We start from the raw sequence: 20816 nt of genomic DNA, 5'->3' as shown, positions 1-20816 counted from the left end.
GTGTTTGACCTTAAATCACGAGTTGAATCGTGAAAAGAGTCAATAATATTTACATAAGGATAGATTGTTGGGTGCAATCTTCGTGTGACCTATATTTTATACATCAAATTGCCTTTTTTTAATTAGTAAGAATTCCCTATTTTGTCTCTTCTTTTCACCCATTCTATGGTGAAAGGGATGATTTTCTTTTTGATAATGCCCCAGCTTGAGCATACCTGACTAGTCCATTGAAAACCTACTACTTGTTCGGGTCAACTTATCCGCACCTCACTTACTACACACAAGAAACCTACTACGTCCCACCAGCACAGGTGGCCTTCTGTCTCGACATTCCACAAAGTAGCATCTCGTTTCATTTTTACCGTTTAGCCCAAAGGATTCTACTAGATACATTAATCAATCTAAAAATATACAAGTATACAACAAGTAGGGTCAGGGGAAGGTAGAGTAGAGTGTACGTAGATCTTACTCCTACCTTGTGGAGGTAAAGTAATTTTTTCCAAAAAACCCTCTGCTCAAGTGCATCAAATCAAAATAGTTGTGAATGATTATCCAAAAGTATATAAGTATGTAATAATAAGCAAAATGCAATCATGTTTTGACACTCATTTGAGTTGTAAAATAAATCATTCTGCAGTTTGCAACTGATCTATCACAACTTCTGCAAAACTCTATGGATGTATGTTCAAGAATCTAACATAGTCTACAACAGACTTTTTCACAAACAGGACTAGAACTATCTAAGGAGAGAGTGGATCCTTTCGATCGGAGCACACTACATTCCCCAGTCTCCGCTAAATTCTGTTACACTAAGAACCCATAGTTGGGAAAATTAGTTTCATCTATACATTTTTCACACACTAAAGATGACGACGAAGAAGAAGAATTATTTAAAGTAGTTATCTTTTGCTCTTCTTTCCCCACCAATTTCTACGAGTTTTCTCTGCTTCTGAATAACCAAGCTTGTGTACCTTCGATTTTGTCTCCTTTAACCGAGCCTTGTAGTCTTTCTTCCATTCGTCAAACTTGTGTCTGAGTCTTCGAAAATCTTCTGCAGGACTAGTAGACTGTAACTGCCCTGACTTCAACTGAGCAATTGCCATGGCTTCTTCATCAAAATTTTGTTTTCGTAGCTCAAACTCCCTGTTAAGGTAATTGACTACACATAAACCGCCATTAATCTCTCTAATACCTCCAAAATCTACACCGTTGCTAGCATATTCTATAGGAGTGCTGCCCCCAGGAGTGCGAGTGCCCATAGATGTTGTTGTGTCTTCAGATTCATAACCGCAAGGAGATGGGGAACCTTCAGGTTTTCCAGGGTGACCGGCAGGATTGTCAACACCGAGGCTCTTCTTGGCTGAAACCAAACTTGCCTGCAAAAGCAAAGCATTTGATGTATAAGATGTTAGCAAATTTATCATTCCTGCATATGGAATATCAAGAACGTATACATGAACTCCACACCCAAAAGCAAATTAAAATAACATTAACTGCCTAAATATCAAATTCTGAAAATAAAACTCCGTTCAGATTCATTTCTTTTGCTCCCCCAAGTGCTTCTTCCACTGGGAAAGAAGATAAGTTTGTTTGTTCAATGCTGAAGAAGCATCATGACTAGATGCACGTTCGTCAAATCATAATAGCTTTCAAGTCATTGACTAAACAAGATTATGGTTAGCAATTACAGAGCTTCATATGGCTGATTTTGCATCGAAAATTGATGGACCTAATACGTCTCTCTATCGTAGACCCAAACCATTAGACTTCAGCACTAGTAAGAGACATGACAATCAGTCGAAACTCTCGCCAGAAGTCCTACATTGTATACCACTAGACTTCATTTCACAAACTATTTTTCCAATGGTCAGAACATGCAACAGCAAACGGTTGTGGTACACGAAAAGAGCATTTAAGTACCATTAGCTACATTATCCCAGAAGAATTACACTCTCTTCTCTATGATCACATGGATTTGGAGATATTACAAACCTGCAAGGATGCCATTTGCTTTTGCCACATCTCCTCCATCGACCTCATCCTGACCTCATAATCTGACCATCGGGACTCCAATTGATTTACTTGCTCTTTTAGGGCAGCATTTTCCTTTTCCTTCTCTTCAAGGGTTGCCTCAGCCACCAAAACCCGCCTTTCGAGGTCTTCGACAACAGAAGGTAAAATTTCTGCAGGCAAGTCCTGCTGAGATAAAAAGATATGAGCTTACTCTCAGAAGTCAAAGTATTAGATATGCTATTATATTGCCTCCAGAGTGTGCAGATTAGTTACTAAAGTTAGACTCCACTTTGAGCAATAGCCACGGCAGTTAGAATATAAAAGACAGTGGATTATAAGGTAGAGAAAAGGGGCTTGGGATCCATCATTTACTCTTCACCTACTATCATTATTCCTTCTTTTTGTCTGCTAATTAATTAATTTTTTGGGGCTGCATATTAGGCCATAGGATTAATGTCTAAACCAAAAAAGGGCCTTCCTATCCAATGAAAAAGACATATCTTTCTCACTTTTTTTACCTTCTAATTTAAAGAATCAAACACTCGACAATTTCAAGACTGGGTATTTCATCCTCTTGAGGAAGGATAAAACATTAAAAAGCATTTTATTTTATTTTTCATACAGGAAAAGTATTAGAACACCTAATATTGGATTTGCTAAAAGGGGGGAAAAGATACCTAAAACTGGCTTCACGCAACACGCCACCAAATTCTTAAAGATATTAATCCTGAAGCAGATACTAGAATTCTGAATGAAGAAAGAAGACAAGTTACAATAGAACTTATGGAAAAGCTTTTAGTAGAAAGATAAACTATTTCATGCTAGGGACCATCTAGATAACAGAAGTTGAAGCAAGAGAGCTTGCACATAAAGATATTGATGATCCTCTACCAAACAGATTACCTTCACCTCCGAAGTCTTTTTGGCTGGTTTTTGTCTGTCTTGATTTGACTTTTTCAAATTCTGCAGTTGATTAAGATGCCTCTGAGCCAACCAGCAACGAATAGCTGCAAGAAAAGAAAAGTTAGGCAGATAAATCCATATTTGAATTTCATACCCTTAGATGCCAAAAGACAAAAAATTACCTGATTGTATCTGCACAACAGCCACCAGCTGCTCATCATTTTCTTTGTTAGCAACTTTTCGTTTAGACTCCATAGAATCCTTATACTTCCTTCTAGCAATTTCACCACGAACAACTACAGCAAAATATTTTGACATCATATCACCAAGAACAATTACCTTGAATTAACAATTCTAGAAAATTCCACGTCGTCAGGTACTTGAGGAACTTTCAGAATTGCAACTTATTCCCACTAAAAAGGAAATGAAGAAAGAAAGACATGAGAGAAAGGAGCTTTGATATGGAATTGCTGGTTTCTCAAGAATTTGAAGTTATGGACTAAATAATTTTGAAAAAACAATTTATTTATTATTTAAAACTCAAAAGAGAAAATTGTTTGAAACAACAAAAATAATATACAAAAAACTGGCCAGAGAAAATTTGTTCATTAATAGCTTCTTTGAAAGTTGAACAAAATTCTAAAATACAAACTGCTGCAGAATGTTCTGCCTTACATGATTGGAGCATGATTACTACTCCTTTGAGCTCATGGAAGTGACGAAGGGTATGAGGACCGCTGTAGCACTTCTGCACCTCGAGAGTGCCTTGCAGAACTTGTTTCCTCACATCCTCCAGCACAGCAATCTACAAGTCCCCATGATAGAAGTTCAGAAAATCGATACACTAGGAAATTCATTCTTTAGTAACATGCACAACCATTGCCTCACTAGAAGTCCAAATTAGCCATACTTATCATAGAAAAATTATTAGCAAATTTTTCGTCATTTCTCGTTATTCTAATATCATGGGACTAACTGCAGAAATATTTGAGGTCAAATGTGCTTCTGAAATCTGAAATTTTCTTCGTGATGTAACTAAATTTTAAGAGACATTACAATTTTTATTTACTTAATTCTGTAATAGTTATGATTAAATAAGTTACAAGCTGCATCTGCATCAATGATTTATGGCAATTAAAATTATTTTTTATAAAGAAAGAAAACATAGGTACACTTAAGAAACAAAGAAAAAATAGCAAACTTACCTGTCCTGCCCGGAAATATAACTTTGTATACCCAACTTGGTACATTTCAGGAAGGATGTCAAATTGCCGCAGAATGGAAACTGACATGCTTAAGGGATCTTTGCATTCATGGTCTTCTGGAAGAAGGACACCGTACCTAAATAACCACATTTGTATAAGTCAAAAAGCATCCAAAAGGGAAACTTAGCAGTAAAGCGAGGAGCACATATTTCACCTTTTACAGAATTCTTGATGTGGCATCCTAGTAGGATACCCAGATCTAGAGATCCTAACAACCTCAAGAAGACAGTAGCTTTTGAGCTGCTCGAAGACGAGATCATTGCTGTACATGCCAGGAACCTGCTTATTGTTTGGTTTTATGCAACAAATGAAGTGTGGCGCAGTACTTTCCAACTGCTGCATCAATTTGAACAATACATCCTGCAAAATTTTGATAAAGGCAACATTGACTATTTTTTCCAGCATCATAATACAAAGGCATTTTCTCAAATATTTCGTATAAAAAACTTTTATCACCATGTTAAGTTCTATAAGAAATTAAAAAATGAAATAACTACCTTAAATTTAGTAGCAACTGTTTGCTTCTGAAAGTCTGATATCTCAATATTAATTGATGGACTTGCTGTTTTCTTGGACTGATTAGCAAAAGAGGAGGCAAACAACTTGAGCAAGTCTTCACTGCTTGATGAGAGTAGCTGAATAATGTTGGGATGCACTGTATCTCTATTCTTATCCAAGAAACCACTTGTGTCATAGATAACCTAAATAAGATGAAATAGCTTTTACAATGGTAAAACAGAAAAAATCAAAGGGAGCAACAATATCAGAGATATTTGAAAGAAGCTTATTGATCTTCACTTGCTGAAACATCAATTGTTGCCCTTGAGCAAATTCTAATGTATCAGATCCCAAACCTTAATTTCCTCACAAGAGTCTCAGGATACATGTCTAAAAGAAACTGACCTCTCCAGCATAATGACGAATGCCAAAGTCTTCTCTATCTCCTCTATAGCAAGGTTTAGCTTTCAGGTGCTGCTTAATTTTATTGGCGAAGGCCAAGTCAGTCGCTTTATGAAAATTTGATTCTTCATCCAATAAAGATATTATCCCAATGGGTTTCTGCAGAAAGTATCATTAGAATCCATAGATCAGGAGATGATTTAACATTAGAACATCTACTGAATATGTTAGCATTTTCACAACTTCACTGCCGAGAAGTAGTTCTAACTTCTACAATATGAGAATTCGGTGTGTGTGTTTGTGTAAATGATGTCCATCAGACTTGTGATAATTAGAATGAACAAGTGTCTCTTCTTATCCAAATCAACAATTGAATATGAGAAAGAGTAAGAACACTACACGAGAAAACAAAACAAGATCATGACTGTGTTGTGCTGAAGTATTAGAAGAGTAATCGGAAGTGACAAAATTTAGCAGACTATGAACATTCTTGAATGCAAATGAGCGGAAGAAAAGAACCAAAAGTAGAAATACCTGCTCAAAAAGATCCAAGCACTCTTGGTTATCTTGAAAATCTACTTTTGTCCAATCAATTCCATCCAATTCATATTCCTGGATTACAACACATCGGTTTTGGTGTCACTATCCAACATAAGCTGTAATAAGTATCTACAGGAGTCTGAATAAAGCTCAGATATGCCACAAATACAGAGAGAAAAGTGTCTCACAATGATCCTTATTTTGTCTGCACAACATAACAACATTTGCAGACAGCAACGAGGTCCTAAAATATGTGCCTCCGGTTTTCATGAAAAAATTCACTTTTTCTTTTACAAGGTAAAAACTCCACTTATACTATAGTCAGCTGATGCAAAGTCAGCAAAAAACCTTGTTCTTTGTTTTCCTATTTATGTATGAAGAAGTGAGTGGCTGAATGGAATGAAGAAATAAGAACATTATCCCAAAAGAAAATGCATCAAGAAATAAGAAGTCAGTAACTACAAAGCATGCTGATGTGCTTACTTCTTGCTCAAGTTTGAAGAGATGTCGGTTACAATGTTGCTGGAGCCTCTCATTTGCATAGTTAATGCAAAATTGTTCAAAGCTATTTTTCTGCAAAGAAAAAATGGCAAGTGGGATAACAGATATATTTTTATGATGTAGTAACAATATCTTGAAAATCAGTTTACCTCAAATGATTCGAAACCATAAATATCTAAAATATTTATGGTTCTACCAGTCTTCTCATTACCCATTGCAAGAGATCTATTAATTTTATCCACTATCCAGTAAAACAGGTTTGCATAGATGAACTTGGCCAATGCATCTCTTGTATCAATTGCCTGAATCAGAGTAAAAAACACCTCATTATGTTTCTTAAGAGAAAAGGTAGGAGTTCCGAAATCATAATTAGCAGAAAAAACGTATTTGATGCAGAGCCTATACAACTGAGTAACAAACCTGTTTCATGGTCAAACTCTTGACAACCTTATCCTTGCCAGCTTGCACTTTCCTGGTTGATAAAGCTAGCATGAGGTCATTGGCACTACAGCCCATCAAGCTAGAAGCATTTATAACGGCTGCAATACCAGAGATGGTGAAACACCAAACAGGTCAGCTTTAGTACCTCCAGTTATAATGAACATAAAGAGCTGTATCAGGGAACTAGCACAACAGGGCATAATTCAAAATCCTCGCATGAAAGGGACACAAGAATCAAAATAGTCATAACTAGAAGAACACAAGGAAAAGGGGGAAAGACAAGAATTATATTGAGAAAGCAGAAGATTTTATCATAAAGCCTAAACAAAAGAGGCTTTATGACGTTATAAAATGCTCATGGTGTAAAAGAGTGAAAAAAACCTTAAATAGAACCTCAAAGGTTCAGAGAGAAAGATGATTACAAAAGATTAATCTTGCAGTTAAAAAAACAAGCCCAGGAAAAAGTAGCAAAATTGACAATGACAAAACATGACACACTGTCTCTCCCACTCAAAATGAGAAACATCATTATAGCATTTCACCCAGAAAGAAATTCAGACAGGCTACACCACAAAGCAGACAAGAAAGCGTTGATTGTGAACAGACCTAAGCATTTTCTCTACACTCTTTCATCCTCCTTACAAAAACTTATGAGTACTGAACATCTCCGTGTTTGTGAATTTCCTTTTTTATGTGCGATAAACAAAATAACCATTGACCATTCTTTTTAGAGCATGGCATGAGAGATGTTGCCAAATTGACCCTTGTATGGCAGAAAATTACTTGAATAAAACTGAAGGGGGGGAATAAAATAAGGGGACACTGCAATGGGATAAAGGAATTACATATTTTTGCATTCTAGTATCATAGTAATAGATACAAGAGGAGATACAAATCTATTTTCAGATATAATATAAGGTTAAGTAAATATGATTATCCCACAACATCGACCATCGGGAGTCGATCGTCGGGTGCGATCACGGCCCTCCTTGGGTCATGATGTTTTCCTTTACCAGATTAACTTTTGTGTTATAGAACCACATGTGATGCTTGTAGGTATCAGATGGTTCCTTAGCAATGGAATAGTTTAGTTACTGCTACTATCTTGATTAACAAGAATTATTCCTCTTTCCACAATGGGACTCTATTTTTTTTATATAAATTAAGAAGTCTAGGCTGCAACAGACTACTAAGAATAGGATCAGAGATTAATAATGACAAAAGTATAGAAATCAAATATGTTAGGTATTATTTCTTTCAAGGAGGACAAGACTACAAGAGGAGCAAAATTAAGCAAAATTGCACTTCACATAAATAGCTCACCTTCACTTTGCACAACTTCAACATTGTTTCCATTGTCAATTGCTTGGAATGTTATGTTTCCCAGCCAAAGCACTGCAGCAACCATCTGAAAAGTATGCTCTTGCTCTCTTTCAGAAATCCCCAGAGTGTTTAGGGCTTTCTGAAAAGGGAGTGAATGAAAGGAATTAACAACAAACAAATCCAACATGACTTTGAATTGAAGCAAACGAATTAAAATTTGAATTAACCATAAAATCTGATCCTTAAGCTCACCACAAGCGTATGAAAATTTTTGGCATCATCAACATTATGGATCACCAAGGAATTACTCTGGTTGAGAAAGTTGTATTCTGAAGCACCTTTCAGCTTAAGTTTATCTGACAAAAGAATCACAAAAATGTTCTGAACAATAAGGTACAAAATCTTACAAGGACTTCTATATTAAACATCCACCTCCCCTTTTAGAAAAAAAGACACAAAGAAAATTACCCAGAGCTGTAGAGTATTCGATCACACATCTAGCCGAGTAACCGTGGTCATAATCGAAAGCCAAAGAAATTGAATGTCTAATAGTTTGTCTTTAGATGGTCTTTTTAACCAAAAAGAAAAAGGCACATATGTATGTACATAGAACTCAAAGAACTTCATTCAAAGACCGTGTTGCAGGTGTTTCCAGTCACTTGATATAACCAACTCTAATCCATCTAGTTTATGTTCAAATTCCAAATTTTCCAACTCAAACTTCCATGAACCAAGCAGATAACCTATTGCATTCCACATTCAACAGCATCTAGTAAAAAAAATTACAGACTTGGTGATTGCAAGTTCACGCATGTTTACCATTATATAATGTCACAAATTCAATCATATCATCAACAAAAGTTCTTCATGTAATATTTTCTAATAAAGAAAGGCACTTTTTAAGAAAATTAGAGCTCCTATGTTACCATTAGAATCATAGTAATTTCCGTTCTAAAAAGATATGAAGAGAAACATCTCACAAGTTGTACAACGCAACAGTAACAATAGAAGATGGTTCATGGCTTGAAAATGTTTATAAAGTCATATAGAGAAATTACAGAAAAATCATATCCAACTGAGATAACTAAAATGTGGAGCCCATGACAGCGAGGTAAAGCCCAAACAAGTAAAATAAGTAACAAAAAGAGATTACAGTGAAAAATTCAATATTCGAATCCAAACCTCTCAAAGCAGAAGCAGCCCCAGCACATAGCTGGTAAAAGATATTGTAAGACCTCTCTCCATGAGCGAGTTGAACCACTCTTGACTGCCCAAATTAGACGTGTTTCAAAAGATTTAGCTCTGATGAACACACAATTTTAACAAGAAAATACAAGGAAGAATTCACAGAAGAAAAATGCCCACCTTTTCAAGAAGAACTATCCATTATTTTAGCATCAACATATTAGACATGCACAAAGATTTGTAGAAGTCAGTAAAATGGGACCAAAATAACATTACAAAACAATTTCAACAAATAGATACCAAAAACAATACTAACAAGTAATGAGATACGTATTTTATAAGGAAATTCATCTCAATAAACATCCTTACATGCTTGTACATTAGCACCACAAATTCCTCCCTCTGCACTAAAATAAATTTCAATCAACCTTCCCTGCAACCCATCAGGGCATCTGTTAGTCCAAGTGCAAAAAGGAGCATAACCAATCCAAAAAAGCTACTCCATTTACAACCCCCCACCCCCACCCCAAAAATAAAATAGTGAAAGAAAAGAGACAGAAGAAGATGTAGAGACAGACAAATCGACTGGAGTTGTTATTCCTGAGGGTTTTGGCATTCCCAAAAGCCTCCAATATGCAACTTGTCTGCAGCAGCTCACTTTCTACATGATTGTTGCCTCCACTAATCATAACCAAATATTCAATTGCGAATTTTGTTGTTTCCGTCTTCCCTGATCCACTTTCCCCACTACATGATATGAAGAGAAGTTAGTTGTTTGCAAATAAAAGGTTAGGCTTACCACAAAATTTGATCATTACAACCAAGACATGTAATTATTCAACCAGTGTAGAGGAACATTTCTACTATCATCAGACACTTCGCATTACAAACTCTAACAATGAGACACTTCAACCAACCTTATGATGATGGATTGATTTATTTCATCTGCAAGATACACAGGAAAAGTAAGAAAATAAGGATCGACTGATGTCATCTAAAAGTTTCAGAGACCAGGAATGAACTTTGGTATTATAAAGACCTTCCATCATTTGACTGTAGGCAGTTTCAGTGATAGAATAAACGTGAGGACTATCCAAGAGTTTCTTCCTGTATGCTGTAACAAGTTTGTTCCCATACAATTGGATCTCTTTGAAGGGATTGACTGCTATTAGAACAGGCCCCGCCTTAGTCTGTAAGCATAGAGACAGAAGACATTAAAATGAAGGCATGAAGTTCTACAACTGATGAAACAGTGAGCTGTCTTAAGAGAACGCACATATATTCTATCCTGAGCATATCTATATTGGAGGTTGTGAATAACTGATGGCTCGTTAAGATAACAAAGTTGTATGAGATCATCCACGCCCTGAAGAATATCTGGATTTGCAGGTAAAAGCTCTCCAACGGGCACTGCCACAACCTATAGGTTTGACAAAGTCTAAGTACACATACATCTTTTTAATTCAATTGTTTTAAGCTTCATTGTTCATCATAGTGAAATAGCCAGAACATGTGAACTCACACTGCCATCAGAGAGCAATACTGAAGCTTGGTCTCCAGAAGTTGATTGCACCTGTCCTGGTTCCCATTGTCTATTTTTCAGACGGCACCAAACACGAAGCTTCTGAAATACAGAGCTTTGAAGATGAGTGTGGGCCACCATTAATATAAGTATTCGTTAAATACATTCAAAAGATGTCTCAAAAGCTATACCACATCAGGTAAAATTCATGAAATCTTCCTGCCCAAAAAAAAAAAAAAAAAAAAAACACTTTGACAAACAATGGGAGTTCAAAGTAGAACATGCACAATTTTTGTTTACCATCTCACCATTTAGTTAAAAGTGTTAATACTCCAAACATTCGCAAAGACTTACAGGTAAACTGCAGTAAGCTCAAGAAACAAAAGAACTGAAAGATATTCCAAACTAAATTCACAAACTTCAGCAGCAGTACTGTGCATTGTCCATCCAAACAGGAAATCATCTCCCTCATCCTCACATTTCAAGTTCTCCTAATCCCAAACGCCAAACCTGGTTGGGATAAGCTATATGAATCACCTATACTAACTAGATAATTAGTCAATAAATGACATTAGCAACTTCTCGAGCCAAGAAAATCAATTCAAACTCGAAGGATTTCTAGTATCTGAAGTCCCACTACCCATAATAAAAAATTCACCATTCTATCAAAGAAACAAAATTAGAAGACTAATAAGCATATAAAACTGAACAACATACAATTTCCACAGTAATTTCCTATTACCTTCTCAATAAAATAACTCATGTTGTCGTCCCACTCATCGTCGCAAAACTTTGGGAGAGAATAAGGAAGCTTGTTATCAAGCTTAGCACCATCGTTTTCCCAAAATCTGTGTCTATATTCCTTTTGAGCTGATGAATTAACATACGGTGACTCACTACTAGAATCCACCTCTTTACCCTTTTTAGCTCCAAACACATTACCTAGTTTCCCTTTAAACTCTTCTTCTCTTTTGCAACTTTCCAATTCAACGTCCCTCTTTTCGGGGGTATTAGGCATCGTTCTCTTAGGTGAAGGGGGCCTAGTTCTAGAAGCTAGCTTTGGCCTAGATGGTAATGCTGGTGGACAATCTTTAGGCTTCTCATTTTCATCCCTTTGCTTAAGGGACTCCAGCATTTCTTCCAGAGAACTAAGAGTTCTAGAAGGTTCCGAAACAGACAACATTTTTAAGTTCCAATAAACAGGGAAAAAAAGTTTCTTTTTTTAGAAATTTTCCGTTGTAAAATGCAGTTCCATTCAAATCCCAAAACCCCTAATTCAGATTCAGATTCAGAATTCAACACATTTGAGGTTCTTTAACATGAACATCAAATTTCAACCTAATCAAAAAATATGCAATAAACCTCGAATTCCTCGAAATTATCTTCGACTTCTGCTCAGAAAAAACAAAACCCAGGAAAGGAAAATAGGATTCAGTTAATACAGCTTGTGTTTCTTCTTCTTAAGCTAAAATCAACAACATAGAAGGTGCCCAAACAGACAACATTTCTGGGTTTCCTGTTAAAAATTCAAATATTCAACCCCACAATCCCAAAAAACTCGATTCAGATTCAAAATTCAACACATGTTCGAGATTTCTACGTGGGGTTCTCGAACATGAACATCAAATCCCAATTAAAAAAATGCAATAAACCTCAAATTCTTCCAAGAAAAACGAACCCCACGAAAGGAAAATGGGATTCTGAGCTAATAAAACTTATATTTCTTCCCAAACTAAAAAAAGAAATGAAAAAAAAACAGAAAAAACGAAAGCTTCTGCAAACTTCTTCTTCTTCTTCCTAAGCTAAAATCAAGAACAAACTAAAACACCAAAAAAAATTTGCAGATTTTTTTTCAAATATTACGAGGTTTATATACATGTGCTAAGATTAAAAGATTGTCAAAAAAAGGAACAAACAATTTGGATATGACGAAAAAAAATGGAAGAAAAAAATGGAGGAAAAGAAGAAGAATAAAAAAGGATAAACGAGATGTGTTGGCCTGTTATGCGTTAGTTATTACAACCAAAAAAAGAACACTAATAAATATTACAAAGTATAATAACACGATATATCTGATTAAAAATAAAATAATATTTTTTTATTGGTTGAAATATTTTAAATAAGTATCAAGTAAGAAAATTTTGAATATCTTTTTTTCAAGTAGGTAGGTGTTGTTGGGGACAAGTTTGAATTGTCAAAACAATAGAGTAAGTAATAATAATACTTTCTTTGTTTTGATTTGTTCATTGGATTTTAACTTAATATGATACTGATAACGATAACATATTCAATAAAATTTTACAGATTTGAGGAGATAGAATATATGCATATTTTATCATTATCAAGACAATCGATCATTTGATCAAATACAGCTATTCTACATATAAAGAAAAAAATATAGCATATTACAAGAAAATAATATAAAGTCTATCAGAAAGTATCAACAATAACAATAAAATAATGTAATAATCGAAACACAATAAACAATATACTAGGATAGATTACTGAAAACAATAATAAATACTGATAGATATTAAAAACAAGAACGGCAGTAATACAACTGGTACACAATCATTCCAAGCAAAAATACGCTACACTATCTATTAACATTTTACCATAATACGTATTCTTCACACTTTCATACGTCGTCCAAATAATCTCAATTTCGCTTCTCTTGTTTCACAGAAAAAATTTAAATTAAAAATTATTTGAAAAATAAAATATAATTAAAAAAAATAGAACAAATAAATTAAACGGAGAGAAATAATGATGTTGTAGACAGGATACCAAACTATGAGGAAGCTTTAAGGAAAAGGGGAATGGATAAAATGGGGGGCCTTTTCTAATTTGTTCTTTGTCGTCACATTGTCTTTTTAAAAAATATATATATATTGGCATATTCAAATTTATTTATATTATTTAATTTCTAAATTTGAATTAAAAAGAGGATTGTAGTGGGTTAACAATCAATGTAAAATTAATTAATTAAAAATAATCTATTAGCTAATTAGAGTTATATAAATATTATTTATGCAGAATTTAATACGTACATAATTGATCTTTAAAACAACTCTCAAATGTTTTTGAACTAAGGAATAATGATTGTTGGTGTTGCAAGTTGCGGTAATATGATGGTCGAGTTAGCTTAGAGTATATTAAATTTTATTTTTTTATTTAATTTCTTAAAGATAGACAACTTACGTTGGAATGGAAAAAAGTTATACATTTATTATTTATATTAAATTATATTTATTTATATATTGTGATTAGTTATAAAATAAGATAGAATATAAATTGATTAGCTATATTAAGTGATACAATCAAGAGGTGTATGGTAGATGAAATTCGTTCTCCTATTAAATAGGTATATGGGGTTCGAATTTTGAAAATAGATAAAAAAAAAATTATAATATATGTGTCTTAATTTTACGCATTTTATGTGGTTATATGTATATATACATATATACGTTGTGTAATTTTTTATTCAATTGGTAATAACATCAATTGATTGTAAAAAGATAAAAAAAATTATATTATATTACTTTATTTTATTTGGGGGGGGGGGGGTTTAAACTCATAAAATTTAAATTTTTCATGTATTTTTCAGGAGGTGAAGGTAAAAGTGAGTATTTAATTTTATGACGATAAGTATTTTTTTTACTTAATGGGTAGTGATTAGAATATCTAATTTTGTTATCTAGAGAAAAAAAAAATGTTGGACTAGTTGGAATTTGTTCATGTTTGAATTTCTAGGAATGGAAAAAAAATTGTTGAGAGCGTCGCTCCCAAAAATGAATTATGTGATGCACGCATTTATATTTAATTGAGCTTCAATATAGATTCGAATTTAATTAATTGAGTTTTATTATGAATCCGAATTTAATTAAATTTTGATATAAATCTAAATTTAATCGAGTTTTATCGTGAATATCGACTCATAAAAAAAGTTGAGAGAAAAAGAAGTTGACTAATGTCTTATCATTGTAGTATGTCATGCTTGACCACAATTTAGACAAAATAAAATAAAATACAAGACAGGAAATTAAACATGGTTGTCATTGACTTTCTTATGTTGTTTGTTGGAGCCATGTCAAATTATGTAATTTGAAATGCAAAGTCTAAACATTATTTTTATTAAGTAGAAAATTGACATAATCAAGACTTCATAATCTAAATAGAGTTTTTTAAAATAGAATTATATTTATTTGTCATGAAGAATGACAAACTTTGTGTTACTTTAATTTTATTCCAAGTCAAAATATAATAAATAGGATTGCATGTATACCATCTTTTTCAAATAATACATTTGTAGTAATATTCTTTTGTAGTAATATCCTTGCCACAGCGAGATTCCTCCCGTCATGATGGCCTGCCTGGAGACAGAATCTCTGAAAACCTTTCAATCCTCTTTTTAACCCATGCGTCTACAGGACATTAATAATAACTGACTTTGAGTCATTAATCTCTCTTAACAAAGGCATTGACTGTTTCCCACTTGCTTACCCACAACCTCATACCTACTATGCGGATGCATCTAACATCCATAACATAATCTGAACAGGCATATACATGAACACATTATCATTTTACCATTTCAAGAGCAATAAACAATTTCACAAGGTAAATCTCAGTTACAATAGTCAACATAGCAACACTTGGACCTTGGTCATTTCATATCAATTATTAAACAAAATGGACATGCTCAATTATAACTGGGTCAGTTTCTATATCATCACCCACATAGTCAAGATCAATTCATAAATGATAGCCACACAATGATTCTCTCATGGTACCCATACTCAAGTTATATATGTGTCGGTTAATTCTTGAAAGACATGAAAGTAGACTTCTAGAGCTACAATTCATATGATGATACCAAATCCTAATGAGGAAGTTATCTTGTTCAAACGCAGCTTCGAAAAAGGGTATTCCATTAAAAGAAGATTCATGTCACCAACCATGGAAAGATCTAGATCCATTTGACATCACTCATGACATCAATAGTCTTTCATTTGACATCACAATCCTCCATTGAATTTTTAAGATCATCCTTTGTAATTATTTTTATTTATTGTTAGGTCCCTCTTCCACACCTATAAATACCACCTTATTTCCTCATTTTATTCATCAAGCTTTCTCAAGCGACTCTTCTCTCTACATACTTCTTTACCCATTCTCAAATATAGTTTTAGTTTTTAGTAGTGTAGAAATACTATTTCGGTGATTCTTATACTCCGGATAGTACCAAAATGCTCCGATGAGGAGAAAAGGCTAGGGGTTCAAGAGTGTTCATTGAGTTCTTCAATTTGGAGTAGAGCTTCGAATTCTAGGTATGTAAAGCTATTCATAGCATTGGATTGAGTTCGTCCATGCACTCAATATTTAAATTCATCGCAATTGAGTTATAGTTGAGTTTTACCCTAATTCTAGAATTCTAAATGAGTTAATTCTTCTTCTATTGAGTTAGATATATTTATGCATTGAGATTATTATTATTTTTATTTCTCATATTATTGAAATTATTGCTCGTGGCTACTTTCCCATGAACCCTAATTGATTTGATGTTCATGAATATTTTTACGCGTGTTTTGAGTAAAGATATTGATTTTTAATATTCATTGACAAAAAGAGTGATTTTGAATTAATAATAATAATAATATATATATATATATATATATATATATATATATTATTGAGTTTTGAAAAAGCAAAATAATCGAATTTAAATGAATTTGATTCTTTGGATTAAATGATGTTTTGAGCAAAATATTTGGATGAGATGTAAATGATGTTTTGAAATGTAATGATTGATGAAAAGGTAATGAGATGATTTTGACGTTTTTAATATAAGTCCAATAAGACTAGATGATGAGGTTAATATGAGCACATATTTTGAGAGTAATATTGAGCATCGAGTTGGGTAAGAGTTTAATTGACTTAAACCCCAGAACTATGTAGCCGGTGTAGGATGGAGACTATGCCTCTTAAGTCCCAAAAATAGGACTTTGATAATTGAATCCAAGATGGTGATGTTCTTAACCTGGCAAGGTATTGGATGGATGTGGCAATGACATTGCTTCGTTGTATCATCACTAGCTCATAAGTGATGGTTGTCGGTTAGAGAAACTCCCAACTGAGTAAGCATTGCTTATTATTATTTTTAAACTTGCATTACATATTGATGCTGAGATGATGTTAAGTTCTGAGATGAGTCTTCTTGAAAGGAGTTTCTTGATATCTGTCCTTACTTTTCTGCCATTTTACATACTCGTATATTCCATGTACTAATTTCATTCGACCTGCATCGAAAATGATGCAGATACAGGTGTTAGAGATCCTCAACAGACGCATTGTTGAAGATCATTACTTTCCAGCTATTTGCTGAGTCTTTCTTGTATTCAAATGAACTATTTATCCTTTTATTATTGTTGAATATTATATTTTTTTTGAGGTATCCATGGACATGTCATTGGCTCTGTCTAATAGTGTTAGTGGCTTCATAGACAAAGTTTGATGATGTAATTAGAGTAGTTCTTCTTTAAAACTACTTTTTCTAAGGATTATTTATTTCCTTTGATGTTGATGATGGCGAGCCCACATAAGTATTCTTATTTTCACTTAAGTCTTCCGCTGATAAACGAATAAGTGATGAGATCAAGTGGTTCTCTCTGAGGCCAGAGATAATTTTTGGGTGTCGGTCACGCCTATGGTACCCTCTCGGGGTGTGACAGTCATTCACACAAATATCTCCTTTTAGAGGTGGTCTTTAATTTTTGTCTTCAAATTTAATAGTCTTTTAAAAATAATTCTTTCAGCACTTTAAGTAAAAATAAGTGGTAAAAAATATTTCAAACACTGAAATAACAAATAACAAGTTACATCGCCTAAAAATTTATGCCTATAAAGACAAAAGTTCAGTTCAGAACCCATAAGTTAGTCATAACTTAGCTCCTATGCAGAACTTATACTGATAGATAAAATTTTAATTTTAGAACCCATAAATTATGCTGCAAAAAGCATAACTTAATTCCTATAGAATGTATGCCAAGCAAGGCAAAAGTTCTCTTATGCTTAGAGAAATTAGGTTATAAAAATACTACATAATTTATGTTGCATAACTTAATTCCTATCGAATTTATGTCGAGCAACATTTTTCTAAACTTGTGTCTAGTGAAATTAGGTCATAGATTAAGATGTTTTGATTCATATATTTTTATTAAATGACTAATAGACCGTCAAAATTAAATAACACCCTAAATTAGGGGCAATCCATGCAAAAACTTAATTTAAATAAAGATTGTTATTATGTTACTCCACCCAAAAATAATTATGGAAAAATTATGCGGATAAGCAAATATATACTAGTTAATTAGCTAGTATAGCTATAGTTTGAATTAATTATGCTTTGCGACAAACATCTAGTTGTAATTACTGTTTGAGTTTTGTATAATTCGTGCGATTATACAATTGGGTTTTATATAATTCGCGCGCGAATTATACAAACGTTGATCGAATTGTATAGAGAAATATACAATCACTACAAATTGAATAGCAAATTATACAAACGTTGTGCATGAATTGTATAATGAAATATACAAATGTGATACAAAAACTGTGAATTGTATAACGAATTATACAAACGTATATAAATATTGCGCGAATTATACAAACATTGCTATAATTATAGATATGAATTGTAATTAGCAAACTATAGCTATGAAATATAATTTTGAAAATTTCCTAAAAAATTATGAAAAAAGACATGCACAAAATGCACTCAACATTCTTATGACAGGGCCATCACAACCCATTAACTTCCAGCCCAATTCATCCCACATTTTTTTATGATTATATGAGTGAAATGAAATATTTATTTGATTGTATTCACGTATGAAATTCACTACTTAAAATTTATGTTGCTATGAATACACTAAATTATGAATGCTTGTTTAAATACTTCAATTATTTTTTAAAGAAATTTATAATTAAGCAGGTAACTTATGAATAGCTTAAACATATAATTTGAATGATTCATGATATCCACGCAGAGAGTTATTTAGCGGCTATGCAAAATGGGACACTAGACGACCATGCAAAGCAGCACGTATTACATTACTTAACTTGTAATGTGAAACGTGTTGCGCCTAAATTTACCCTTATCTTTTTCTACCTCTATAAATGCTTTATTATGACTTCTACATAAATACATCAGTTTCAAGAACAATAAAATACATTTCTCCTCAACTTTTTTTGGTTCTAGCCTTATTTTCTTGTACTTTTATCATTATTTTTTAATATTTATAATTGGGGTGAGCATAAATGTCGAAAAACCAAATCGAATCGAACTAATTCGATTTTTTAGTGTTGATTCTTCGATTTTCCGGTTGGTCGATTCTTTTTTTTGAAAATTTCTGTTCTTCGATTTGGTGTTAGGTGTAAGGTCACAAAACCACGGTGCACCAAAGAACAGAAGTTTTATTAAATAAATTTAAAATAATATTTTAAATTATATTAATTATATATTTTGACTCAAAATATTTTAATTTATACCCAGTCCAATGACCCATTTTAAATTTGGCCCAAGTTTAGAGCCCTAAATTAAATGAAATTTAGGTCTCACTTCTTACCCTGCTCTCTGCCTTCAAGCTTCATTCCCTCGTCACTCTTCACTCTCCATTTCTCTCTTCACCCAGTGAAGTTTCTTGCTTTCATTACAAAAGACTAGTTTATTTATTTTTGAGTTTTAGTACTTATATTTCTAGTCTTTGTATATTTCAAATTACTCTATGAAATATTGAAATTATGTGAATAGAGTTAAAAAGATATAGATTACCTATAAAACTAATTTGGAACAAAGACTTAGTTAAAGTAGTTTATCAATATTGTACTTCTATCAAATACCCGATAAACTTCACCCAAGAAATATAGATGCCACACCTGGATTCAATAAATCTCTTCTTTTGACTAATGAATAAGCCATATATAGAATAATCATAGTTAATTGTACCAAAAAATTATTTTAGAAACATTAAAATAAATCGAACTGAAGTTCAAAAAAATTGAACTGAACCAATCTAGTTTGGTTTGAAATATGGTGCGCACTTTTTCAAAATCAAACACCAAAAAATCGAACCAAACTTTAGCAAAATCAAATCGAACAGCCGAATGCCCACCCCTACTTATAATATATTGATATAGAGGTAAGCTAGATCTACATATACTCTAGGGAGAGAGAGAGAGAGAAATTTGAAAATAGAAAGAAAGAAAAAGAGAGAGACAACTGAATACTGAAAAGATAATGAAAAAACGAAAATTTTAAATTTTTGAAATTTAAAGTAGGAAGAAGACTTTTTGAAATTTTAAGAAGCATCCTCAAGTTTTTAATCACTTTAGTTAGGTCCATTTTTTATTTAATCCCATTCAATCAAGCTAACTCAATACCACTAACTTTAATTTTAAGACTTAAATGACATTTTCTACTCATTTTTCTCTTGAGACTTAACAAGCTCCATCCTCCAAACGAACCGAAATCCATTCATATCGCAGGTCTTGTTACTATCACTTCTATCAGAATTATTCACGTTGTAAATTTCAAATATTGAATAATTATTCTATAAAATAAATAAACGAATATAATAATAATTCTACCACTTTATAAAAATTTAACAAAATATTTTATTTGGATATAACTATTTAATATCTACCTACGTATTTTTTTTATACTTAAAATTCATGTTTATTTATTTCAAAACAATTCTAGATATGTGGTATCTATAATTTTATGCAAAAATGATACATTTCAATTATATATACCTCAAGTTTGGAAAGATAATCAAAGTTTACGCAAAATCGATTGAAATGCAAGCAAAATTCACATAATTAAGCTACATCTAGATAAAATCTAAGCCAAAACAATTGAATGCCAACTATATGTATATAGTTCAATCATTTTGATTGAATTTCAGCTTTAAACAACTTCAAACACATTAAAAAACTTCAAACGACATGTGTTTGAAGTTGTTTAAAAATAAATAGATTTTTAATATATATTTTTTTTCACATCATATTTAGTATTCGCATTAAAATTTAATTAAACTAAAATTTGCACATTACATTGCAAGATCTATTTAAGAACAATATTTTTAATAATTTTTTTTTTAATTTGCATGACTCGAACACAAAACTTGTCATGCGAAACTAGCCATGTTGGTCTATTATGTCTT

General features: G+C 32.7%; 1 protein-coding gene across 4 annotated transcripts; it reads right to left on the bottom strand.

The window, feature by feature from the left end:
* Positions 1-614: 614 nt before the first annotated feature.
* LOC129875957 (myosin-2-like) lies at positions 615-12540 on the bottom strand. 4 transcript variants are annotated; one of them, XM_055951216.1, is made up of 24 exons: positions 11336-12443; positions 10594-10695; positions 10348-10491; positions 10111-10261; positions 9989-10016; positions 9650-9818; positions 9441-9504; positions 9252-9265; positions 9069-9153; positions 8139-8242; positions 7887-8025; positions 6543-6661; positions 6272-6424; positions 6105-6194; positions 5616-5693; positions 5085-5240; positions 4679-4882; positions 4336-4541; positions 4122-4257; positions 3592-3721; positions 3099-3212; positions 2917-3020; positions 1993-2196; positions 615-1376 (listed from the first exon to the last, which is right to left on the bottom strand). In XM_055951216.1, exons 1-24 carry the CDS (start codon positions 11774-11776, stop codon positions 900-902), a joined length of 3612 nt encoding a protein of 1203 aa, XP_055807191.1. In that variant the 5' UTR covers positions 11777-12443; the 3' UTR covers positions 615-899. The 4 variants fall into 4 exon arrangements, with proteins under 4 accessions (XP_055807191.1, XP_055807190.1, XP_055807193.1 ...); XM_055951215.1 differs by having other exon boundaries at positions 1993-2199; positions 11336-12441; XM_055951218.1 differs by lacking the exon at positions 615-1376 and adding an exon at positions 2691-2760 and having other exon boundaries at positions 2000-2196; positions 11336-12540.
* Between the last annotated feature and the right edge of the window lie 8276 nt (positions 12541-20816).

Source organism: Solanum dulcamara, chromosome 12 (assembly GCF_947179165.1).
Source record: "Solanum dulcamara chromosome 12, daSolDulc1.2, whole genome shotgun sequence".
Taxonomy (NCBI): Eukaryota; Viridiplantae; Streptophyta; class Magnoliopsida; order Solanales; family Solanaceae; genus Solanum; species Solanum dulcamara.
Note: the sequence above shows the minus strand (reverse complement) of the source record. Positions and strands in the feature narration are given on the sequence as shown.

Excerpts from the sequence above, each read along its gene's own strand:
- LOC129875957 (XM_055951215.1), bottom strand. The coding sequence starts at position 11,776 with ATGTTGTCTGTTTCGGAACCTTCTAGAACTCTTAGTTCTCTGGAAGAA. Across the intron at positions 10,262-10,347 it reads ATGCTCAGGATAGAATATAT|ACTAAGGCGGGGCCTGTTCT; the intron begins GTGCGTTCTCTT and ends CTATGCTTACAG. Across the intron at positions 10,017-10,110 it reads CTACAGTCAAATGATGGAAG|ATGAAATAAATCAATCCATC; the intron begins GTCTTTATAATA and ends TGTATCTTGCAG.